The sequence below is a fragment of the Acartia tonsa genome, chromosome 9, assembly GCF_053477335.1.
Source record: "Acartia tonsa isolate MP-2025a chromosome 9, ASM5347733v1, whole genome shotgun sequence".
Lineage (NCBI taxonomy): Eukaryota > Metazoa > Arthropoda > Copepoda > Calanoida > Acartiidae > Acartia > Acartia tonsa.
The window spans coordinates 44,225,472-44,247,964 of record NC_137268.1 but is presented as its reverse complement, the minus strand read 5'-3'; the positions used below and the strand labels follow the sequence as shown (position 1 = coordinate 44,247,964).

Here is a 22,493-nt window from a genome sequence, read left to right as displayed (position 1 = left end):
TTCCAGTATGGCTTCGAAACTCCATTATTATTATCTGCATGATTAGAACCGGTTCTCAGCAATACTGGAAAAAAATATATAGCATCGTAGTACAGAATAGTTTCCATGAAAACTAAAATAAAAAAAAGAAATAGAATCAAACTAGTTTTGTTAGCCCATAACGTCGATACAAGTTTTGGCGTGGGTCAAATTATTCATGTTAATATCAGCTGTCTAAAATACGCTGCGATAAATACTAGAAAGTAGAAATCATGTAGAAATCATCATAAAAACTTGCAGAGAGTTTAACAGATTTTATTCATATAGTTTTTGTGAAAATTTAATAATTTGGACCATGGAAAGATAACAAAGTAGCAGGTTTCGTTGCATTTTCACAGTAGCTTTTCTCCTATTTCTAGCCCATTCGTGGGCTCTGACCCTGCGGGCCAATTGTTGACATTTACCTAACCTAACCTGAAATAATCTATCAAAAGCTACTGTAAAAATACGCTGAAACCCGCTACTTTAATTTCTTTTCATGATCTAATAATTTACAAGAACTTTCGTTCATTCTCTATCAAATCAATCTTGTAAGATAAATTCTAAGAATCATTAAAAAGCTAAGTTGTCTGAACATAAAACAAGGCGTGTTAGAATCGATCCGTCGTTTTCAAACCTTACTTGGAAAAATGTTGACAGCTTTTATGTATGCTGTCATTCTTGATTTTTTTGTATGGTGTCATTTTTTTATTTTTGAGAGAGAGAAAATCAGGGATCATAAGGGATAAGACAATCCTATTATATAAAGTAGTAAGCGTTTTTTGTCTCTCCCGAAGGATCTCGCTAACCGCTGAACCAATATTGTTCTCCTTTACAGTGAAGCTTCTAATAGGTCCTGGGAAGGTTTTAAACTATTTTTTTGGGAGGGTGTCTTCACCACCCTCTACTTCCCCCCCCCCCCTAAAAAATATTTTTTTACTCTTTTGAAACTCAAATTTACAATTTAAATTCCAACCCATCAATGAAAAAAATATATCTAACTTTGATGAAAGGTTTTTATTTATTAAGTTATATAAGATAAAGCATTTTGAAGCTGCTTTATCTTTTATAAGTCTAAATTTGTAGAAAATTGAAAAAATGAATTATTGTAAGTAATATGATTTCCTAAATACTAGATACAAAATTTGAATATAACAGATAATTGGCTGCGGACAGGTTAAAACAGAAGCAATTGTTGAAAGTTTCGTTATTTTGCTGTTTCAAGCTCTTTCTAATTCTTTCAAATAAACAGATTTTTATTCGACTTTAAAATCAACATTTAAATAATTGTAGACCTAATTCTTATCTTACAGGTTTCGTGATTTTACTTTTATTATTGTGATTTATATTCATTTTATTTTATTTATGTTTTCTAAGAATTTCCAATAGGGAAACCATTGCAAAAAGTTATTAGTTTCTTGTTTGTCTCGGTTATTACGTACCTATATTTGGTTATAGTCCCTTTCGTGACATCGCAACTTAAGGGGCGATTCTTCGTATTTTTCACAGTAGGTTTCTCCTATTTCCCGCCATTGCGGGGGGGCTCTAACCCTGCGGGGCCAATTACCTAATCCTGTGGGGCAATCACCTAACCCAATAAAACCTAAAATAACCTATAAAAAGCCATTTTAAAAATATGACAAATCGCCCCCTAAGGTGCGATGTCACGAAAGGGACTATTCCCCTATATTTTTCTATTTACATGGAGATCAAGATTGTCCAAGCTTTTTTTGAAGTTTATAATATAAGGTATTACAATAATACAAAGTAGAACGAAGGCTCGGGATAACAAAATTAGTATCAATTTTACAATTTTTATTTTAATATTCGTAAAAAATAGTAGCCTGTAAACATAGCTAAGGACCGGTTCTAATCCAGCTGATATTAATCGGTCTCAAAGCCATATCATATGGGAATAGTTATTTCTCGCATCGTATAATAAACGGCTTTCCGCGGATATAGAATGTACAATTATAAGATTAAAACCAGTTTTTTTAGCCCCGAGGTGCCACAGGCACTTGCTGAAAAAACTGGTTTTAGTCTTATGATTGTACATTTTTATATTCGTAGAAAGCTGGATATAATACGATGCTAGACATAGTTTGGATGAGAACCGGTTCCTATCCACCGGATTCGAATGAAAACGAGAAAATGGATTCTTAACGTGATAATTTTTTCAGGTATTGTTTCTGACCGGCCAGTTTGAGGCTGCCATTGACTTCCTTTTCCGTACTGGTGATCCGCTCTGTGTACATGCCGTACACTTGGCCCTGGCATTGTTCGAAACAGGTAAATCCTTTTATAAAAGTTACAGGATCTCTGTCTGTCTGTACCGAAGTATCTCGCTAACCGCTGAACCGAAATGGTTCTCCTTTAAAATATAAAGTGCCCTAAATGGAGACAGGATTAGATATCCCTTAAATTCCGGTATTTTGTACATTAAATAATTCATATACAGGGTGGGCCAGATAAATCCGGACTTTTTCTTATTTTTAAACAAAAGAACATAAAATCGTCAATTTTAAAGATTTTATTGAATTTTAAAAACTGGGAAGTAAACTAGGTATATGACTATTAGATTATTCAATAAAATCGCCGCCAGCCTCAATCACCGCCTTTACCCGCCCCCTAAACCGCTCCCCGACCCTGGTCGCCATGTCCCTGTCCAAGATGGCGAAGTTCTCTTTGATAGTGGCAGTGAGGGAGGTCTTTGTGGTATGGGCGCGTCCATTGGTTCGTGCTTTAATGGCGCTCCAGGCCCATAAGTCAATTGGATGAAGATCGGGGCTGCTAGGAGGCCACATCTCCTTAGGGACGTGAGTAACCGCAGGATCCAAATATACCCATCTTTCAAGCTAACCTTCGACACGGCGGCTCTCATTTTGGCCACAATTAAGCTAGAAAACCTTTTTTTACCTTTTTGGAAATGGCATGAAGATTAAGCTAGGGTTATCATCGCAACACATAGTCTAAAACGATTTTTAAGGTTCCAAATGGGCCCATGTAGTCGAGAACTGAGAAATTTTCAAGATTTTTGACATTTTTGACACTTTAAAATCTGCCACGTTTCAATTTGCCGGAGTACTACGGCCAAACCAGATGTGATAAAGAGCTCTAGTCTTTTCTAGTGTCTTCATTAAGTATCTAACAGTATCTCCAGCAAGTTTCATAAGTCTATCTCAGCTACAGATGGGCTGAGGTCATATTTAGTGGGCCAAAGTTAAGAATCTAGGGTAAGCTAGCGCTCATTTCGAATCTGCCATGTTGAACATAAGCGCTGCCAGCTCGGAGTACACGTCCTCCATCGTCCAAAAAATTTTATGGGCAAAAAGGTAATTACCTAAGCTTTTTATAGTGTGGTCTAACGTCCTGATTGGTCAAGTAGTTTTGGTGCTATGGCCGTTTTAAAAAAGTCCGGATTTATGTGGCCCACCCTGTACATATGCCCTGTTTTTTTAAGTGTATTTTTTTACACGTCAAACTCGTTAATTGGACAAAATGTTAAGAAATAGGTAGTGACAAAATGAGGCAATTTTAACTGTTATAAATAAGATTTTGATTTCTATTCCAATTCAGTTTACTGGAACTGTTTATAGGAAGCTAAAACGGATGATTCTAAAAATTTTAAATCAGAATTACTTTTGTCTATTACCGTCGGACGGCTCAAAATTCAAAGATTATTTAAGTGATCACTCTGCATCTTTTATCAATTAGAATTTTCTGTTAGTAAGGCTGTCTTTTAGGACAATTGTCCCAAATTCTGTAACTACAAAGACCATTACAATGCTTCCCTATAATGCATATTTTTATTCAGGTTTATTACGGACCCCAGAATCTGTACAAGCACCACTCATATCCAAAGAAGCAAGAGATAAACCTCCAAGGTATACAACTTTTTTTACCAAAATTATTATACCCCAAAATTATGATAGTCAAAATTGCCAGAGAGGTGGCAATGGGCTGATTATTGCACTAGTCCCCAAAGTTTTTTGATAACGTTTCTTATTCGTTGGCTTACCAACTTTGGGGACTTTAGTGAATTTTAATTAGTTAAACGTTTCCATCGCTATTTTTAATCTGCAGAAGTGGCAATTTTGTGTATCATCATTGAGGATGTACATCAAATTATCGGTCATTGTCTTATCCATTTAGATTCCTTCAAAATTACCCTATCCATATCAAACCTAGTCATTTATTTAAATGTTTTTAAGTTTAATTATCCATTTATATTTGATAGTAACGTTTTTATTGTATGAAACTTAGGATTTCAATATCTACTAGGTAAAGTGCTTAAAGGCAGCTTGATATTTTAGTCTTACCTCTTTGAAAATAGAGCCTTAAGATGATAGGGGCAATGGATATATTATTACTTGGATCTTACACAAGAGTTTCATCTTCTCTAATAAAGTGAAACACGAAGCGGGATAAAATAACGATCCTCGCCCTTTACCCTATCCCCTTCCCTCTTACTGGATGATCGAACTGACCAATAAGAGAGTTTCATATAATGATTGACGACAATTTTCCCCCTTTCATAATATCCACGTTTATTCTACATTCATTATAGGGGCGCTGTCGAAATTATTTAAAACTTTATATTCAGCCGAAGATTAAACGTGGCAAGATTGGTGATGTTGTACGTGAAACATTTTGAATGTACAGATCCTAAAGAGGCTCTACAATACCTGTATTTCCTTAGAGAAATGAAAGGAGGAAGGTAAGATAAATACGTTTAGTGAACTTTTAATTAATATTATTTTTGAAATGTGAAAGCTTTTATTGTCAATTAAGACATGTTAGACCATTCTATCTTAAAAAGCAGCCGAGAAAATAACATTTTCCCCATAACATTATGGATTTGACTGAAGGTCGGACGCACAGACAAAGTCAATAATAGAGTAACTTCTCTACTAAAAACAAGGATGACAACATCCATAAAAGCGAAGCTCTGAAATGGAAGGACAAACGAACATTAACACTTGTAGATTGTCAGAACTGAATTAGCAGAATATTAATGCATGAGTACAAACAATATTTTAAGAAAAGGGGGGGGGGGGGAATGTGGTGACTCGTGCCACGACATACCAGCAATTTTGTTTTGGGTGCTACTCCCTTAGTTTTAAAGATAATTGGGTGAAATCTTTTGAGCTGGGTCACTAATTACCCCAAGTTTTGGTATCTTTCAAAAAAACGGCGGCGGGTCTGCCGCTCCCGCCGTTCGCCGCCATTTTCCGCCGCCGCCAAACAAGTCCCAAAAATGTAAGTATGTCCTTAAACAGTATCATCTATTTATGCAGTCTGGTATTGTTTATAGAGTTGCTACGCTTTCTTAATTGTACCTAACTACTATAGGAATCATCATGCAAAGTTTGGAATCGATAGGACAATTCTAACCTGTTTAAATTAACAAAAAGAGCTAACTCTCTGTGACGGACGGACGGACCCTCCCTAATTATAGAAAAGCTTCGCTTTTAAAAAACACTTTTTGGGAAGGCAATTTTAGTTGGACACTCAACCAGGTACAAATTGACAGAATTTTGACGCAACTTTGTTTAGATCTGAAACCTTGTTTATGTCCTGTGTTGGAGAACTTGTGCTAGAGAGCAGAGAGTTTGATCTCCTCCTTGGACAGCTCATGCCAGATGGCAGCAGGACGCCAGGTAGATACTAGCAATTTTTCTGTAATTTTGGTGAACTTTTAAGTCAAATGCTATTTTAAAGTCAAACTGTTCTTGATTATGACCAAACACTAAGTATACGTTTGGATGGACAGCTCATGACAGATGGCAGCAGGACGCCAGGTACAGATACCCAGAGATAGGGGGGACAATGGGCCAAGCTATATAATATACTAGTCTCCAAAGTTTTATTATAATGTTTTCTTATTTGTTGGCTTATCGACTTTAAGGAATTTTGATTGGTTGATTCATTAAGTTGAGTGTTCAACCGTTTGATTCAACCACTAATTTTAATCTACAGAAGGAGTAATTTTGTTAATCATCATTGGTGATTTTCATCAATTTATGGCAATTGTCTTATTCATTTAGATCCCTTAGAGATACATAAAAATTTATCTTAAAGAGTAATGCATTTTCTAGTTGTTTTTCTACATTTTTTTTTATACTATACCTATATTTCTTGGTTAAATTGATATTTAAAATAATCTTTACTTTATTAATGTTGTTATTCTAGTTTTAATTCAGGATTGGTGGATAAATTCGGTGACTTGGTTGATACTGGAAAGATAATCGAGTTTGTGGCGGCCGATTCGGAGGAAAGAGGACTGCTAGGTAATTTTTTTCATATTTTATTGTTTAAGACTCGACAGCCGCGCATAAGATTCAAATTTAAAACTGTTAAGATGCTTTGAAAATTTTGTTGCAGAGAGATATTGCCATATTTAGGCCAGGTTTAGACTTTCATCTGATTTTGCAAACCATGAGTAAAGTTATGTGAATATGTGTTTGACAATTTTTAGAGTGCAAATAAAATAGAAGAAAGATCGTTTAAATCAAAATAATCTCTTTATCGGCCAACTAATCATCTATTTTAGATTTCCCATTACAAGTGTATGACATTATAAGACCTAAAGATTTTTAGCTTTCATCTTAATTTTTATTACAAAATTATCATTTTCAGAGGACGCAGTACAATTGTACGACCTGGCTAAGAAGCATGCTAAAGTTGTTGATCTTCTAAACAAACTTCTTTCTATATATTATTTGCAGAGGACGCAGTACAATTGTACGACCTGGCTAAGAAGCATGCTAAAGTTGTTGATCTCCTAAACAAACTTCTTTCTCAGGTAATATACAAATAAAACTTTTTTTACTTTATTGATTACTGAAAAAAAATATTACCTTCTTGTTCTATTACCTATAAAAAGTAGTAAGGTTATTGGTTGTACTTTTTAGGGAAGCCTTGTAAATGTCTTTAGGTGGGTTTAGATATTTTCCTGCTTTCCGCCCTTTCCCTCTAGAAAAAATGTGTAAGAATAAAGTATTCTCTATACCTGGAAACTAAAACTCTCACTGGACATTGGATATAGGATATACGTAGATATATTTACAGGGTAAAACAGTACTATCCACGAACAAGAGCAAGTGATTCTAAGCATCTTCCAGCATTAACCCATAGTATTTTTTTAGTGAATACACTAGGTTTATGTTTAATATTTGCTTTATCGACTAAAATTTTAGTAATGTAAAGCAATTTTTAAAGCAATATCATCAAATGCTTTGTTGAGTTCAAAGGACAAAATAAAATAACACTGCAGAAAAGCATCAAATAATAAAAATTGCAAAAGTACATTAATTAAACTGTTTACAAGTTAACAACCCTTTTCTAAATATACATTTTTAATCACAATAATATACTTTAGTGTCAAAGCTTTTAAACAACAGTTTGAACTCATCAAAACATTCGATGATATTGCTCCAAGCAATGCTTAACATTTCAAAGTTTTTTCATATAAAACCATGGTGAAACCAACTTTTTAGTCGACAAAGCAAATATTAAACATAAACCTAGTATATTTACTAAAAAAAATACTATGGGTCAATGCTGGAAGATGCTTAGAATCACTTGCTCTTGTTCGTGGATAGTCCTCTTTGCCGTTAAATTAGCTTGATAATATTGACCTCATTTATTGGTCAGTTCGTTTATTCAGTAGGAGAGGATAGGATAACGGGAGCGGATGGGGTTATCGTTATTTTACCCAGCTGCGAGCAACACTTTATCAGTGTAAGTGAAAATCTTGTGCGACATCAAAGTATTTATATCTTTTCACTGGACGAATTCTTCCTTGTTGAATGCATTGACTTTTTCGAATTTTAGGTGATATCTGCACCACCTATTGCTGAATCTAACAGGGAACGACTGCAAAGACAAGCTGTCAACATTGCCAGGTAGTTTAATTTGTATTATATGCAATTATGCTCTAAGATATAGTACAAGAAAAGAACTTACCATTTATAAAACTAACATTTTTAACCTTTCAAATATCCAGGGAATAGGTTTACATTGGACTGTAAATTATGCTGGTATTCAAAAAAATTAAAGTTTGATTAATTTTAATTGGGATGTGCATTAATTTTTTTTGTTCATTTTTTGATGTCTTAGACGAAAAAAAACTATCTTTAAATCTTGGAAAAAATAAGATTAGGGCCAATGACACTTTTTAGTAGCGAAGCTTATCTATAGTTCACTTTGTCCGTCAGTGTGTTGCGCATTAGAGTGGAATGCGAGGATTACTTGTAACATTAAGCATCTAGTTTGTCCGCAGGTTTGTCGGCCATGCTTCACAAGGCAAATAATTAAATACTTAGGTATTTAGTGTAAGGGTTTTGTATAAATATATTGCAAATTTTTCTTTTTCCTTTTTATGACAATTGAACATCTGCTTTTTATCTCACCTTGTCCGTTCGTTAATCCATTATTTTTGTCCTTTGGCTTGTTATAGCCATTGTCAACCTTTCTATTAATCTAGGCGGTACAAAACTAGCAGTACTGCCCTGGGCAAGGAGGGTATTGCCACCCTCTTTCTACTCCTGGATCTCGCAACATTCTTTGATCTCTACCACTCAAACAGATTCTCAGAGGCCTTGACAACCATTGAGAAAGTTAAGGTAAGGTTTATTGTTTAATAGCGCAGTTACTTTTCATTTTAGTAGTGTTACTATGTCAGCACGTCCTTCCGTCAAATACCGTGGAATCATGAACTTTTGTTCGTTTCAAATATCTCGTTCCTAGCCTGAGAAAATCTCAAAAAAAAACTCTACAAATTTTTAGTCATTTCTAAGGCTAGGACCGAGATATTTGAAACGGACAAAAGTTGAAGCCTAAGTTCTGATTTAATGAATTTTAGGTCTTATTGCAGATTTTAATAACTTTGCAGTGCTTGTGTGCCTGTGGTCGCATTGTTTGCATTACCGAAAAAATATTTTGCATGGGTAATTTTTTTTACATGTCCTAAGTAAATTCTCTACAAAACACTATATGAACTATATTAACTATAATATTTGTTTTTAGATAATTCCTCTGGCCCAGTCTGAGATAGATTATCTTGTATCAGAGTTCAAACTTCTTGATGATTGTATTAGGTAAGATAATGATAAAGAAAAACTTTAATGCGATCACAAACACTTTTATGGAACAATACTTTTTATTCCCAGGGTGGGAGGGAACATTGGGCTGTTTATTACACAGAAGGGATAATTTTGTGTATCATCTTTGGGGATGTACATCAATTTATCGGTCGTTTGTCCCTTAAGATCCATGTTTTATTCCCCTCTTAAAAGGGGGGGGGGGGAAAGTGACACTTTTTGAAACCAAAACTAAAAGTCAAAGGAACTCAACTAAAAAAAGAGTTACAGGTCTGAGACTTTGCATGGCAGTTGCTTTATAGGGGTACAATATGGAACTGTGAAGAAACGGCGGCGCAACCGCCGAAAACCGCCGAGAAAGGCAATAAAAAATTCGGCGGGAAACGGCGGTTTTCGGCGGTTGCGCCGCCGTTTCTTCACAGTTCCATAATGTACCCCTATAAAGCAACTGCCATGCAAAATCTCAGACCTGTAACTCTTTTTTTTAGTTGAGTTCCTTTGTTGACTTTTAGTTTTGGTTTCAAAAAGTGTCACTTTCGCCCCCCCCCCCCCCTTTTAAATGGTAGGATGAGGAACAAATCTTGAAATATCTCTATAAAATATCAAATACTTTTTTTTAGTCTAAACTACACAAATTAAGGATTACTTAAATTAATTTGTATACTTACTTTTATTTCGGGTGTATAGTTATAAAAAATAAAAGATAACCTAATGAATGACTTACATGAAGGAGGTAGTTAAGGGGTGAATATAATCCCACCCCCCCCCCCCAGAAAAAAAAACGTTGTTACCTCCAAAGTCAAATTAACTCCCAAATTGCGATTTTACCTTAAAAATTAAAAGCTTGGACTTCTTTGAACCCTAATATCTCAGTATCACAAAAAAAAATATATTATGTGTTGTTTAGCTTAGGTATAAAATTATGAAAAATTATTTTTAGGCGAAATATACCAGATATTCTGTTGGGTGTAATGACAATTCTCCATTCCCAGTACAAATCACACTCACACCAATCTATCAGGGACAAAGCCAGGTAATAGTTTAATATCAGCTGGATTAGGACCGGTTCTGAGCAATACTGATAAATCATGTAATATATTTCATATTATTTACAATTTTTCGCGAATAATGAAATAAAAATCATAAAATTAATATCGTTTAAATTTGCTCTTAGCTGTGGCCCAAGGGACCAACTAAACTAGAATTATTAAGACAATAGCGGAATGCGATTAGTAACTAATTTTTATTGTCCTTTATTATCACCTAGTTACTAGGTACAGTATTTTGTATTTTGGTTGTATATCATCCATAATCAAACACATCTTACTACGAACCATCAGATTGGAAGTCTTTTGAAATGAAGTTTTGCTCTGGGTTTATTTGGTTAGCTTAGATATTTCCTTCCCTGATTTCATATGAAACATCTTGAAAATACACGGCATTTTGACTTTAACAAGAATGACAACATCCATAAAAGAGAAACACTGAAACGGTAGGTTAAACGGACATTAAAAAGTGTCAGAACTGAATAATCAGAATATAAATGTATAAGAGTCAAAATTGTATGTAAATTTGTTGAAAAACTGCTTGATATAGGATAATGTTGATGGACATATATACATTTTTAGAACTTGATTATAGAGTTGCTTCGCTTATAACATTGTACTTTGTTGTCCCAGGAACCAATATACCAAAAATCAGATCAATCGAATTATTAGATCACCTAAAAATTTGTTGTTAAAAAAGTAAAAAATCTACTTGTTTAAAATGGACGTACGGACATTCTTGAAATGATTATAGAGTTGCTACGCTTTATAAACCGTACCTAACTACTAAAGAAATCTCCAAAGGAGAAACATGCCAAAATTAACGAAAAAAGCTATCCGTCTGTGACCGACGTACGGACCGACCCTAATCACAGAAAGGCTTCGCTTTTGAAAATGGCGAGAAACTGAAAGGTCAAAGCCTTCTATGCATTTATTTTAAATATTTAGTATTAATTTTAATTTCTATTCAGGAGCCTGATAACCTATGCTGGTATGATACCCTACAGGCTGCCAGGAGATACCACCGCTAGGCTTGTACAGATGGAAGTACTTATGAGCTAATTAGAACAAGTTACAGAGTAGCTGCGCTTATCAAATGAAAACATTAAATCATTGAAATTAATATCCCTTTAAATCTTTAAAAACATGTATAGTGTATACAGTATACTTAATGGATATAGTATCAAAAGAAAATTAGGTCCACTCTTAATAATATTAAATTAATTTTACAAATAGTTTTTACCGCAATCTGATGTGGCCAATTGGTCGGCATTTATGCGCATGAGGGGGGGGGGGTTCATTTGTTTATTTCTGTAGGTCATGTTGGGTTATATTGGGTACAGAGATGAATGCCGCGTTTTTTCGACATTGATTGATTGAACGAAGACTATAGGATTTCAACAGAGTATACAACTTAAGAATTCAAAATTTTAAAATTATTATTTTAGCCATTTGTATAATGTCTAATACAGATCTAAAAAGATGCATTAATAAATATGCAGCAAAAATGGATTGAAGATAATTTGTTTTCTTCTATGAAGGCTGTACCAACAAAAACGAAATAATTAAATAAATAGTTGCATACTCTGTTGAAATTTCGCGAATAAAAAAAAACCGCGGCATTCATCTTTTAAGAACCCATCTCAGGGTAGCCACAAGGTTTGTGCTCGGAAGGCTCTTTGAGGGAAAGCACTTGTACCTGAATGATTATTTAAAGTTGCCATTATGTGATCAATTTTCATGTAATTTTTTTAGACAAAATAAACCTTTGCTTTAAAACGATTATTTTTTATTGCTGTTTTGATTTAGAACTACTGCCTAAAATTTAGCTATGGCCTATAATTGAATCATCTCGAGAGAAAAAAAATATTTTTTATTTCAGCTGCTTTTAAAGGGTTTTATTAGAGTATTGTGAACTTTTCCAAAATTTTATTTTCGATTTATTTTGCTTGTTGGTTATTCATTATTTCTGTTGAAATTGACAGCATTAACAAATTTGACAAATTCACGTCGTAATAATGGATTTAAAATATAATTATATTTGTATATAATGACGGGGGAAAAAATTTCGTCGATTAAGGTTGCTAACATAGCACAACTTTATTGGTCAGTTCATTTATCCAGTAGAAAGGATAGAAGGGAGGGAATCGGGTAAAAGGGGTGGACGTAGTTAGCGTTACTATTACCTCATAAGGGCGGGATTTTCCTTCAATTTAAGAGATTAATCAAGAGCATCATCCACATGTAATGGGATGCGATACTATTTTAGCCAGCTGCAAATTTTACTTTGTTAGAGTACATGAAAATCTGTTGTGAAATCCAAGTAATCCATTGCTATAAATGAAATTCAACAAAGTAGAAACAAGAAACACATTTTATCTTATTTTAATTAACTTGGACAATTTTTATTTTCTATTAGCATCTCCATGGTGGCCTGATATCTTGGTCCTCTGGTGGAAATATAAAGGCAGGGTTCTAAACAAAGTATTACATTGAAAGCACAGCTCATATCTATATCAAGGTATGTCCCTATATGAACGTATCTAACAAAAATATCGGGTATAGTCCCTGTTGTGACAACACCCCTTAAGGACCGTTTCTTCGTATTTTCACAGTAGCTTTTCTCCTATTTCTAGCCCCTGAAGTAATTTTAAAAATACTACGAATCGCCCATCAAGTCTGAAATATTTTCTGTTCTGAAATCTTAATTCTTGACCTGACTGTTTTACCAATAGCTTTAGTTTGCATAATTGGTAATGTTCCCTTTATCATTAACCTATCTATCGACTATTATCTTATCCCTTAGGATCCCTGACTATTAAACTATGCCAACTTTGGACATTCAACATATTCTTTGTTGTAATTTAAAACATTAGTATGGTAGCTACTCTTATTTACTAGGACACTATTATTTCTAATTAACGTACAGGATACATTAAAAGAAAACCTGCACATTTCCACTAAAATAACATTTTTGCATAATAAGCAGCGCAGCTACTAAAGTGGGCTCTTTTGGACATTATCACCCCTGTTGTGTAACCTGTAAATACGACATTAGACTTTCAATTACCGGAAGGTCGTCTTCGTGGGGATATTCTGTCACCATTTCTGCGAATCTAAACAATTAGATCAGTTCAGGGATCTAAAGGGATAAGACAATACTTAATTGATCTTCATCCAAAATTACCCCTTTTGTAGAAAACAATTAGTGGTTGAAACGTTTGGCCACTCATCTCAATGAATCAACCAATCAAATTTCAATAAAAGTCCCAAAAGTTGGTAAGCCAACGAATTAGAAACCCGTAGCATAAAACTTTGGGTACTAGTATAATGAACAGCCCAATGTCCCCTCTCTCCCATGGTTCTGTCCGTCTGTCCTGAGTTTAAGATCTCGCTAACCGCTGAACTGATTTAGTTTAGCTTGTCAGGGAATATACCTAATGTATCTGTAGTGGGTTCAAGCTTTTTTCTGGCTCCCATATCCCGATAAAACGCTATGGACAACAGTGGCGTGCGAAGCACTTTTCTAGGGGGGGGGCATTTTGAAGATTTTGTAAAATTTTGCCCCCCCCTAAATCAAAGTGCCCCGGGGGGGCACTTTGCTTTAGGGGGGGGCATTTTGATTATATATACTAATTTTAAATAAGGGCGTTTTATGGGGTGGGATTATTTGATTATGGGCCTCCTAGTTCTTATCCCTTCTTCCCCATCCCTATTTCCCATTTATATCCCCCACCTCTTCCCCCCCCCCCCCCATCTCTCCCCATCTCTCTCCCTCATCCCTTCTCCCCACCCTGCAATGACCGAAGGGAAGGGAGCTAGAAAGCATCTTTGAAAAAATAGTACAGAAGATAAATTAACCTCCCCCCCCCCCCCCCCTCCACCACAAAACATTTTTAATGGGTGGAAGGGGATGTTATAAAATCTCAGCAGGAAGGATGAATAACCCCATTTAAAAAAATTGGGGGGGGGGGAGATAAAAACACTCATTTTGGAAATAATTTACCAAAAATTAACCTAATATGAAAAAATGATATTAAATATTTCTATATTGTATGACAACAAGGATGACAACATCTTTAAGTAGCAAAGCACAAAAAAATCATTAATAAGAATACAGACAAGTAGATTTAAAGAGCATCTGTTGAAATAAATATATATTTTAGGTAGAAAAAGTCACAAATCCTTTTTCCTGTATTTTACCGTGAACTGCAGTAGATCCAAAAAATTACTTGTCCTTTCATTGTGATAAAAAGCAGAAACCATTGGGAAGGGCGCGAAGCGCAAATTTTTTTCTTCAAATATGCAGGGAGGGAGGGGTTTTTGGGCTATTTATTACACTAGTCCCCAATATTTCATAGGAGAAACCATATGGAAGGGCGCGAAGCGCAAATTTTTTTCTTCAAATATGCAGGGAGGGAGGGGTTTTTGGGCTATTTATTACACTAGTCCCCAATATTTCATAGCAGAAACCATTTGGAAGGGCGCGAAGCGCAAATTTTTTTCTTCAAATATGCAGGGAGGGAAGGGTTTTTGGGCTATTTATTACACTAGTCCCCAATATTTCATAGCAGAAACCATTTGGAAGGGCACGAAGCGCAAATTTTTTTCTTCAAATATGCAGGGAGGGAGAGGTTTTTGGGCTATTTATTACACTAGTCCCCAATATTTCATATAAAATTTTCTTATTCGTTGGCTCAACAACTTTGTCGACTTTAATGGAATTTTGATTGGTTGGTTAATTAAGTAGAGTTTCCATACATTTCATCCACTAATTGTAATCTATATAAGGGGTAATTTTGTGTATCATTATTGGGGATGTACAAAATTTCGTTGGTAAAAAGTTTATATTATACAAAATAAAATACTTCCTATAACCTGGTTTGTTATGTTCAGTGAAAAAAGATTATAACCTAATTTCTACACTAATTTAAAAATTTGGTAAGGTTAAATGAATAGTAACTGTCGGTTTGGCGCGAAGTGCCAAAATTTTTTTTTTTTTGAGTATTTCTTGATCTTTTTTTTGGAAACTGGGATAGTTTTGCTTTTTGTAGGGTAGGGGGCAAAAAGGGGCATTTTTGTTGACCAGGGGGGGGCAAAATGGGGCATTTTTTAACATTTAGGGGGGGGGGGCGGTTGCTAGGGGGGGGGCATGGGGGGGGCGTTTTGGTCGCTAGGGGGGGGGCGATTGCCCCAAATGCCCCCTTCGGTTCGCACGCCACTGATGGACAAAGCCACTAGTCTATAAGGTTGTACTTAAAAAAAACGCCTAGCTAAAAATGTAGTAGACTTTTATAAGATAGACATTTTATGAGAAAAGCGTTTTTTGTGATGACCCGTCTATGATACAAGGTAGTACGATGTCCGTCTGTCTCAAGCTTAAGATCTCAATAACCGTTGGACCGACAATGTTGCGCTATATACATTAAGATATAATATAAGATATAAAGTATGATACATACTAGCTCTGATATGGTTTTAAGCTATTTTTTGTGGGTGGGACACCCCATCCCCGGGAATGATATTGATCCCCCTCAATAAGAACAAATGTCCACTACCCCCCCAAAAAAAGACTTTGAAACAAAAACAAATGAGGGTTACATGTGATTCATTTTCAATCCTCTCACCCTCCCCCCCCCCCCCCTCCCACCAGTGGCTAGGTTGAAGCTACTAGTATTTAAAAAAACAATAAACAACTTCTTAAATATTACTTTAATATTTACCTAGTTCTCTTTTTAACAGGATTACATGAGTCGATATCAACCCATTCCTTAAAAACAATAACACATTATTTCTTTCAAACATAAAATTTTTAAAAGTCTTTTTTGCAAAAAAAATAAGACAAAATATTGTACCGTATGTTTTTGCTTAGTAATTGCATCTTCAAAAACAACCTCTACCTTAATCATGCAAAAAATGATTATTAAAAAGCAAAATAAAAGTTTTCTAAAGCATTTTACAAAAAAAGGTAATTTCATGCACTGTTGTAATTGTCTGGGATCTAAAGGGATAAGAAAAATGGCCGATAGATTAATTTGCATCCCCGATGACAATACACTAGATCACCCCGATATTAGATCACGCGTGGTTGAAACATTTTGACACTCAACTAAATGAATCGATCTATCATAATTCTATAAAAGTCCCCAAAGTTTCGAAATATAACGAACAAGAAAACCTTGAGGACTGGTGTAGTAAATGTCCCCTTCTTCTCTGTGTAATTTTACACGATTTTAGAAAAAAAATTATTGTTTTCACATTTTTAAACAATTCTCGGGGCTAACTTCATGTTATTTCCCTTTTATAACTTTATTGTTTAAGTTTAAACAAAACAGCTAAAAGGTCAAAATTTTAAACGATTGGAGAATTTGGATGAAGATTCATTTATTGTTTCATACTATTTTTAGTCTTTAAGGAAAAGACAATGGACAATAAATGATGTTCTCATTTCTAGATACAAATTATTGGTACAAAATTCTAGACACTGCTAGATTTTACTAAAGTCCCCTAATTTTTTTCAAAGAATGAGAGAACGTGCTTATAAAACTTTTGAGATCAGTAAAATTTATATTCAATATCCCCACCCTCTCTGTGTTTTCCAAGGGAGGGTGGGGATATTGTGCTATTTATTACGATAGTCCCCAAAGTTTATAATATCCCTCTCTTGTTCGTTGGCTCAAGAACTTTGGGGACTTTATTGAATTGGTGTGTTAATTAAGTTAAGTGTCCAAATGTTTCATCCACTAATTTGAAACTAAAGGTGGGGTACTTTTGTGCGTCATCATTGGGGAAGTACATCAAATTATCGGTCATTGTCTTATCCCTTTAGATTCCTGGTGTTTACCTCATATTCTTGTTGAGCCAGTGAGTGCATGGATTTAGATCTGGAAGGTCTTGGTGCAATGTAGGATGTCATACATATAATAAATTCAAAATATGAATCAGCTTATAGTGCCTCATAAAAATGACGCCATTCAATACAAATGACCAATGATAGGCCAGTATACATTGTGATTGATCAATGACAAAATGTATACTGGTTTTTCATTGGTCATTTGTATTGTATGGCGTCATTTTTGATTGGGCACTATAAGCTGCTTCTCAAAATACTTCACAAGATAGAATCCAGAAAAAGTTATCGCACATAATTGTATAGATTAAGTATAGGTATTTAATTTCCGATTCTTAATTCAAAATTTCGGTGGTTTCCTTCCAAGAACAAAACAACTCCCCACCCCCACCCATTATTTCGAAGTTAATTGAAAATATTGGGGGGATACTTTGGGTACGGTTGGGTTATTATTATTTGGAATTGGGTAGCCCCGCAGGTTTAAGGCCATCAATAGGCATATCATGTTATGTCTTGATTTTATTAGCTTTTCAGGAAAGGTACCTGGTTTAGGGTAGTCAGGTATACTTGGTCTTGTGATTGGCCGCTCTGGGTATTCTGGCGGTGGCCGCGGTTTTCTTGGCGGTCGTGGTGCAGTCTGCAAGTTGGAGAACATTTTCAATTAGAAAGTTTGAAAGGCTAAGCTTTTCTAGAGTTAGGGTCGTTCCGTTCGAAACGGACAGCTCTTAAAACTATCCTATCGATTCCAAACTTAGCATGATGATTTCTGTAACAGAAAGCGTAGTAATTCAATACCGGTAAGTCCGTAGTCCATTTAACACGTTTAAGACATAATTAAAAATCCTGTATTAAAATCATCTTTTCTGGTTAAATTTATACGAAATCTTATGTTCAAAGTCCTAAGTAATGTTGATTATTAAATCCATCATTACTTTTTAATTTGCAACGCCCCTAAAGGACTTCAGATGTGGTAGGGGCGATTTTTCTTGCGAGGGAGTGGTAATCTCTAACAAATAGTTATAAACCTTCCCATGACCCAATGAGAAGCTACATTGTAAAGAAGAACCTTATCGGTCCAGCGGATATTAAGATCCTTCGGTTCACAATGACGCACATAGCAGGGATCTAAAGGGATTAGACTATGGCCGACAAATTAATGTACATCCCCAATTAATTTACCCCTTCTGTGGATTAAAATTAGTGTTTGAAACGTTTGAACACTTAACATAATGAATCAACCAATAAAAATTTTCTAAAGTTCCCATAGTTGTAAAGCCAATGAACAAGAAAATGTTATCATAAAACTTTGGGGACTAGTGTAATAAACAGCCCATTGTCCCATCTCGTTCTCCACACTTACTCATACTATTACTTTTACAAAAGGATTAAAAACTGTATATATACCTGTATATCTATTATTCTGCCTAGTAGTCTCATATTCTCTTTATTCACATTTCTCCAGTAAGCTTGCTCACACGGAAACATACTTCTAAATTTAACAACTCTGCCTAATTTTTTTAAGCTTTTCACCTATGATACAAAGTAGTAAGATGTCTCTTTGTCCGTTTTTTTTAAAGCTTTAGATCTTGGTAACCATACGATGTGATTCTCAGGATATGTAGATGTGGTTATTAAGGATATGTGGTTTTTAAGCTATTTTCTGTAACACAACCCCCCCCCCCCCTTAAAAAAAAATGTTGTAAATTTCTATTTCTCCTTTCTTGGGGCAAAGCCCCTAGCGGCTAGTTATATTGTTAAGAAGTTATGTTCTGAACCGATTGAGTTCTTTATTATGTATAGGTAAGTGTAAGTGTAAGTGTGGTTTTAGGCTTTTTATCTATTCTACCCATAGAACCAATATTGTTATTGATGGAACGATAGCTCATTATTTATACACGTTTCAGCTATCTGGCCGGCCCACAGAACTTACCTAGGGTTTGGATATGGATAAGGTGGCGTAGATTGGGACCTACTTTTCTGTGTCCGTTGCGTAGGTCCAACTTTCTAAAACAATAATGGATGTTGTAGAATATATGTGGATATTATGACAGGAAAAATTTTTCATTAAGATTGCTTACATGTAACTCGTTTAATTGTCAGTTCATTCATCCATAAGAATGGGATGGGGTAAAGGGAGAAGAATCGTTATTTTAGCTCGCTGCTTGTTTTACTTTATTAGAGAATATGAAAATCTAGTTTAAGATGTAAGTAAATCTACATTTATTAAAATAATTGGGTATAGTCCCTTTCGTAACATCACACCTTATGGGGCGATTCTTCGTATTTTTCACAGTAGCTTTTCTCCTATTTCTAGCCACTGCGGGGGCTCTAACCCTGCGGGGCCCATTACCTAACCCAATATAACCTAAAATAACCTATAAAAAGCCATTTTAAAAATACGACGCATCGCCCCTTATGGGGCGATGTTTCGAAAGGGACTACTCCCAAATAATCAAAAAAAATTAATCTTGAAATAAAGACAGAGTAAATATATAAACATCAAATTTGTTTTAAACTTGCTGAAAGAGTGTTTTCTTTTGTTTATATATTCAGGCCTGTACAATATGTACAATTACCTGCATTTTATTAAATAGTCTAAGGTTTTCATCCCTAACTTTGGCCCAGTAGGACTTGTCCGCTGGGGTTAACCTAAACATTAGAACAAGTAAGATAAATAAGCATTGATTGGACAATGAGTGGTAATTTCTCACGTTGTAAATAGTTCCATATGTGATTCTGTGTTATTGGGGATTAGATTAATTTATATCCTTTAGATTGAATTTTATTTCTGGTAATGAACAAAATTCTATACAATTTTTTAGACAAACCTTAAATGCAAAGACTCAAACTCCAGGGTAGAAATGGTAAAGGATTTTTAGTTTAATGGCTTTGTGACACATTTTCCTGAGCTGGATCTTTAAATCATTTCAATGGTGCGCCAAATCGGGATGAGCCAACTTCCCACCAATGAGAGCACAGCATTTTACGAAATGCCGCGCTGTGATTGGCTGAAATTCGGCGCACCCCGATTTGGCGCACCATTGAAATGATTTAAAGATCCAGCTCTGTATTATTTGCGGTTGTTTACAATAATTACAATAAATTAATATACTATTCAAAAATGCAAACTTGAAGAGTCTTTAAATAAAACTTCTTGAAAGACTACATCCCTCTTTTATACATTGATTTTAATCATTTCTAATCAGGGATCCAAAGGGATAAGACATTGGCCGTTAAATGTATGTATACCCCCAACGATGATAAACAAAATTACCCCTTCTGTAGATTAAAACTAGTGGTTGAAAGTTTGCACATTCAACTTAATGAAACACCTAATCCAAATTCAAGTTGTTCAGCCAACGAATAACGTTATTATAAAACTTTGGAGACTAGTGTAAGAACTGGCCTAATGTCCCCTCCCTCCATGATTTCTAATGGTACTACTTGGAAATGTAATGAGTATTTAATAATAATAAGTAAAAATATTATAGAATATAATATTGTCGTATTATTTACCCTTGATGTTCACTCAGACGAGGTTTTTAGTTTATATTTAGCAACAATGTCATTATTAGCGATGTCATTTTGTACAATATAATTCCTCAGGAAAAGCTTCATCCAAAGAAATTCAACTATTCAAAGCTGACTTATCATAAGAATGAAAAATGTATAAACTTAATAACCAATTATGTTATTGGGTCGTTCCTATACCGTGCTTCTATTGGTTCAAATAAGTGATAGGTATCTAGACTTTCTGTATCTATTGGGGACTCACCTTGTACCGTTCTGTCGCATACGCTGAAAATAAAACATTATTGTTGTTTTTATATTATATACATAACATAATATCTAGGAGCGATGATACTTTTCAAGTTTTTGAGTCCGTCTGTCTGTCTGTCTATCTTTTCTGTCGGTAATTATAAGGGTTACTCGTTTGGTTCTAACACAAACTTTCTGTTTGAAAATATGTTCAACAGTTTCACTTTTTTGTATTTCTTAATATATCTTAACCCCTCAACTATTCTTTTTTATCTTTAATTCTTTATCCTTTTTTGCTATAAACTTCTTATGCCACTATAATAAATGATTTAAAGACAAACATTCGAGCAAGTTTTTTGAGTAGCCTCACTTTAAATACATAAAATCACACCTTAGACGGATAAACTATCATTTTAATAACTCAACTATTATAGGTATTATTTTAACGATTATATCTTATGAAAAAAACATATCAAATACTAACTCATATGACTTTAAATATTTTGTGTGTTAATTGATCAAATGCGACCTTTTAGTCAAAAGTACAGTAATTAAGTTTTTTTTATAGTATATAAATCTTCATTATAATAGGACCAGGGACGTCCAAGAGGGGTTTACCCCCCCCAAAAAAAAAAAAAATAATAAAGCTTGGACGTCCTTGAATAAGACTATTGTTTTTTTTTAATTTTAATTTTTTTGTAATATTTAAAAGAAAAAAAAGAAAGTAAAAGATTTTGTTTAAAATTTTCAAAATTGAAAAGGAATCAGCCATTCAAAAAAAGATCAAAATTAGGAATTTATTTCTAAAAATGCATTTTCCAAATAATTTTGTTCATGGTAGTAACTGCATGAAAGATAGTAAACAACTAAAAACTTATTCTTTTTACTTGTCAATAATAAAAAGAACTGAGTTTGGAAATTTTGACCATGCAATATCAGAACTTTACAAAAAAAGCACAGCTTAACTATTTATTATTTTATACTGCCTTTAGGGTATAATCCTTGTAATAAAGTAACAGGATATCTGTTTGTACCTAACCGCTGAACCTATATGGTTCTCCATTACCGGTTGCTTTTCATAGGCCCTGGGAAGTTTTATAGCCATTTTGGGGAAGGGTACCACCACCCTTCAAAGAGATATCACAATAAACGCAAAAAAAATATAACTAACCCCATCTAGCGACCGAAAAAACATTTTTTAGTAAACAGCTGATTTAACATAGAATATAAAAAAAAAAACATTTTACGTTTCCTAGAGGCCTCTAGGGCGTAGCTGCTAGTTTATTAACTTTTAGGAATATTGAAATTTCATACAGAATAACCATGCAAATAACTTTTAAGACTTATGAAGTAGCTGTTAATACTTATATTATGTAAACATAAAATTACATGGCTCACAATTAACAAATTACACAAAGAATTAATAAAAGTAGTTTTTATCATTTTTCACTTTTCATAAAACACTTAAACAAAAAATAAAAAAAATATTAATCTCACTCCTATTTTTTCAAGACATCATGTTTTCCACAAATTAATTAAAACTTTTTAAAAGTCTTATATCATGTCTATAACAAGTTATAATTATAGAACAGTAATTAAAAATAAAAAAGTAACTATTCACTCTTCTTACTTCCAATAATACAAATTTCGTTGAGTCATTAGAATATTTGAAAAAAATGTTTGTCAAAAGCTTTGTTAAGGTCAGATATTGCATGA

The 22,493-nt window shown here is 34.3% G+C and overlaps 2 protein-coding genes and 1 long non-coding RNA gene across 4 annotated transcripts in view; 1 reads left to right on the top strand and 2 right to left on the bottom strand.

Moving 5' to 3' along the window:
• LOC145329034 (nuclear pore complex protein Nup93-like) overlaps positions 1-11,278 on the top strand; it is a 34,118-nt gene extending 22,840 nt beyond the window's left edge. Inside the window, exons 13-23 of the mRNA XM_080173047.1 lie at positions 2,199-2,307; positions 3,833-3,902; positions 4,622-4,735; positions 5,575-5,678; positions 6,222-6,308; positions 6,747-6,823; positions 7,855-7,925; positions 8,507-8,645; positions 9,049-9,119; positions 10,063-10,155; positions 11,140-11,278. Of these exons, the coding sequence (XP_080029173.1) occupies positions 2,199-2,307; positions 3,833-3,902; positions 4,622-4,735; positions 5,575-5,678; positions 6,222-6,308; positions 6,747-6,823; positions 7,855-7,925; positions 8,507-8,645; positions 9,049-9,119; positions 10,063-10,155; positions 11,140-11,230 (1,026 nt within the window). The 3' untranslated portion in view covers positions 11,231-11,278. The remainder of the gene's footprint in view (positions 1-2,198; positions 2,308-3,832; positions 3,903-4,621; positions 4,736-5,574; positions 5,679-6,221; positions 6,309-6,746; positions 6,824-7,854; positions 7,926-8,506; positions 8,646-9,048; positions 9,120-10,062; positions 10,156-11,139) is intronic.
• Positions 11,279-12,534: 1,256 nt separating this feature from the next.
• LOC145329030 (uncharacterized) lies at positions 12,535-17,211 on the bottom strand. Of its 2 annotated transcripts, XR_013882753.1 has the most exons (5): positions 17,013-17,211; positions 16,024-16,068; positions 15,892-15,938; positions 13,239-13,284; positions 12,535-12,643 (listed from the first exon to the last, which is right to left on the bottom strand). It is a non-coding gene; the product is annotated as an uncharacterized LOC145329030 (long non-coding RNA). The 2 variants fall into 2 exon arrangements; XR_013882754.1 differs by lacking the exon at positions 16,024-16,068 and having other exon boundaries at positions 17,013-17,207.
• A 201-nt stretch (positions 17,212-17,412) lies between these two features.
• On the bottom strand, positions 17,413-21,253 carry LOC145327562 (uncharacterized). The gene is made up of 6 exons (XM_080171102.1): positions 21,169-21,253; positions 20,794-20,816; positions 19,595-19,667; positions 18,949-19,022; positions 18,423-18,507; positions 17,413-17,655 (listed from the first exon to the last, which is right to left on the bottom strand). Exons 1-6 carry the CDS (start codon positions 21,187-21,189, stop codon positions 17,413-17,415), a joined length of 519 nt encoding a protein of 172 aa, XP_080027228.1. The 5' UTR covers positions 21,190-21,253.
• Positions 21,254-22,493: the final 1,240 nt, after the last annotated feature.

Excerpts from the sequence above, each read along its gene's own strand:
- LOC145327562 (XM_080171102.1), bottom strand. The coding sequence starts at position 21,189 with ATGATAGTTTATCCGTCTAAG. Across the intron at positions 18,508-18,948 it reads TATCCATATCCAAACCCTAG|AAGTATGTTTCCGTGTGAGC; the intron begins GTAAGTTCTGTG and ends TGTTAAATTTAG. Across the intron at positions 17,656-18,422 it reads GCAGAATAATAGATATACAG|ACTGCACCACGACCGCCAAG; the intron begins GTATATATACAG and ends TCCAACTTGCAG.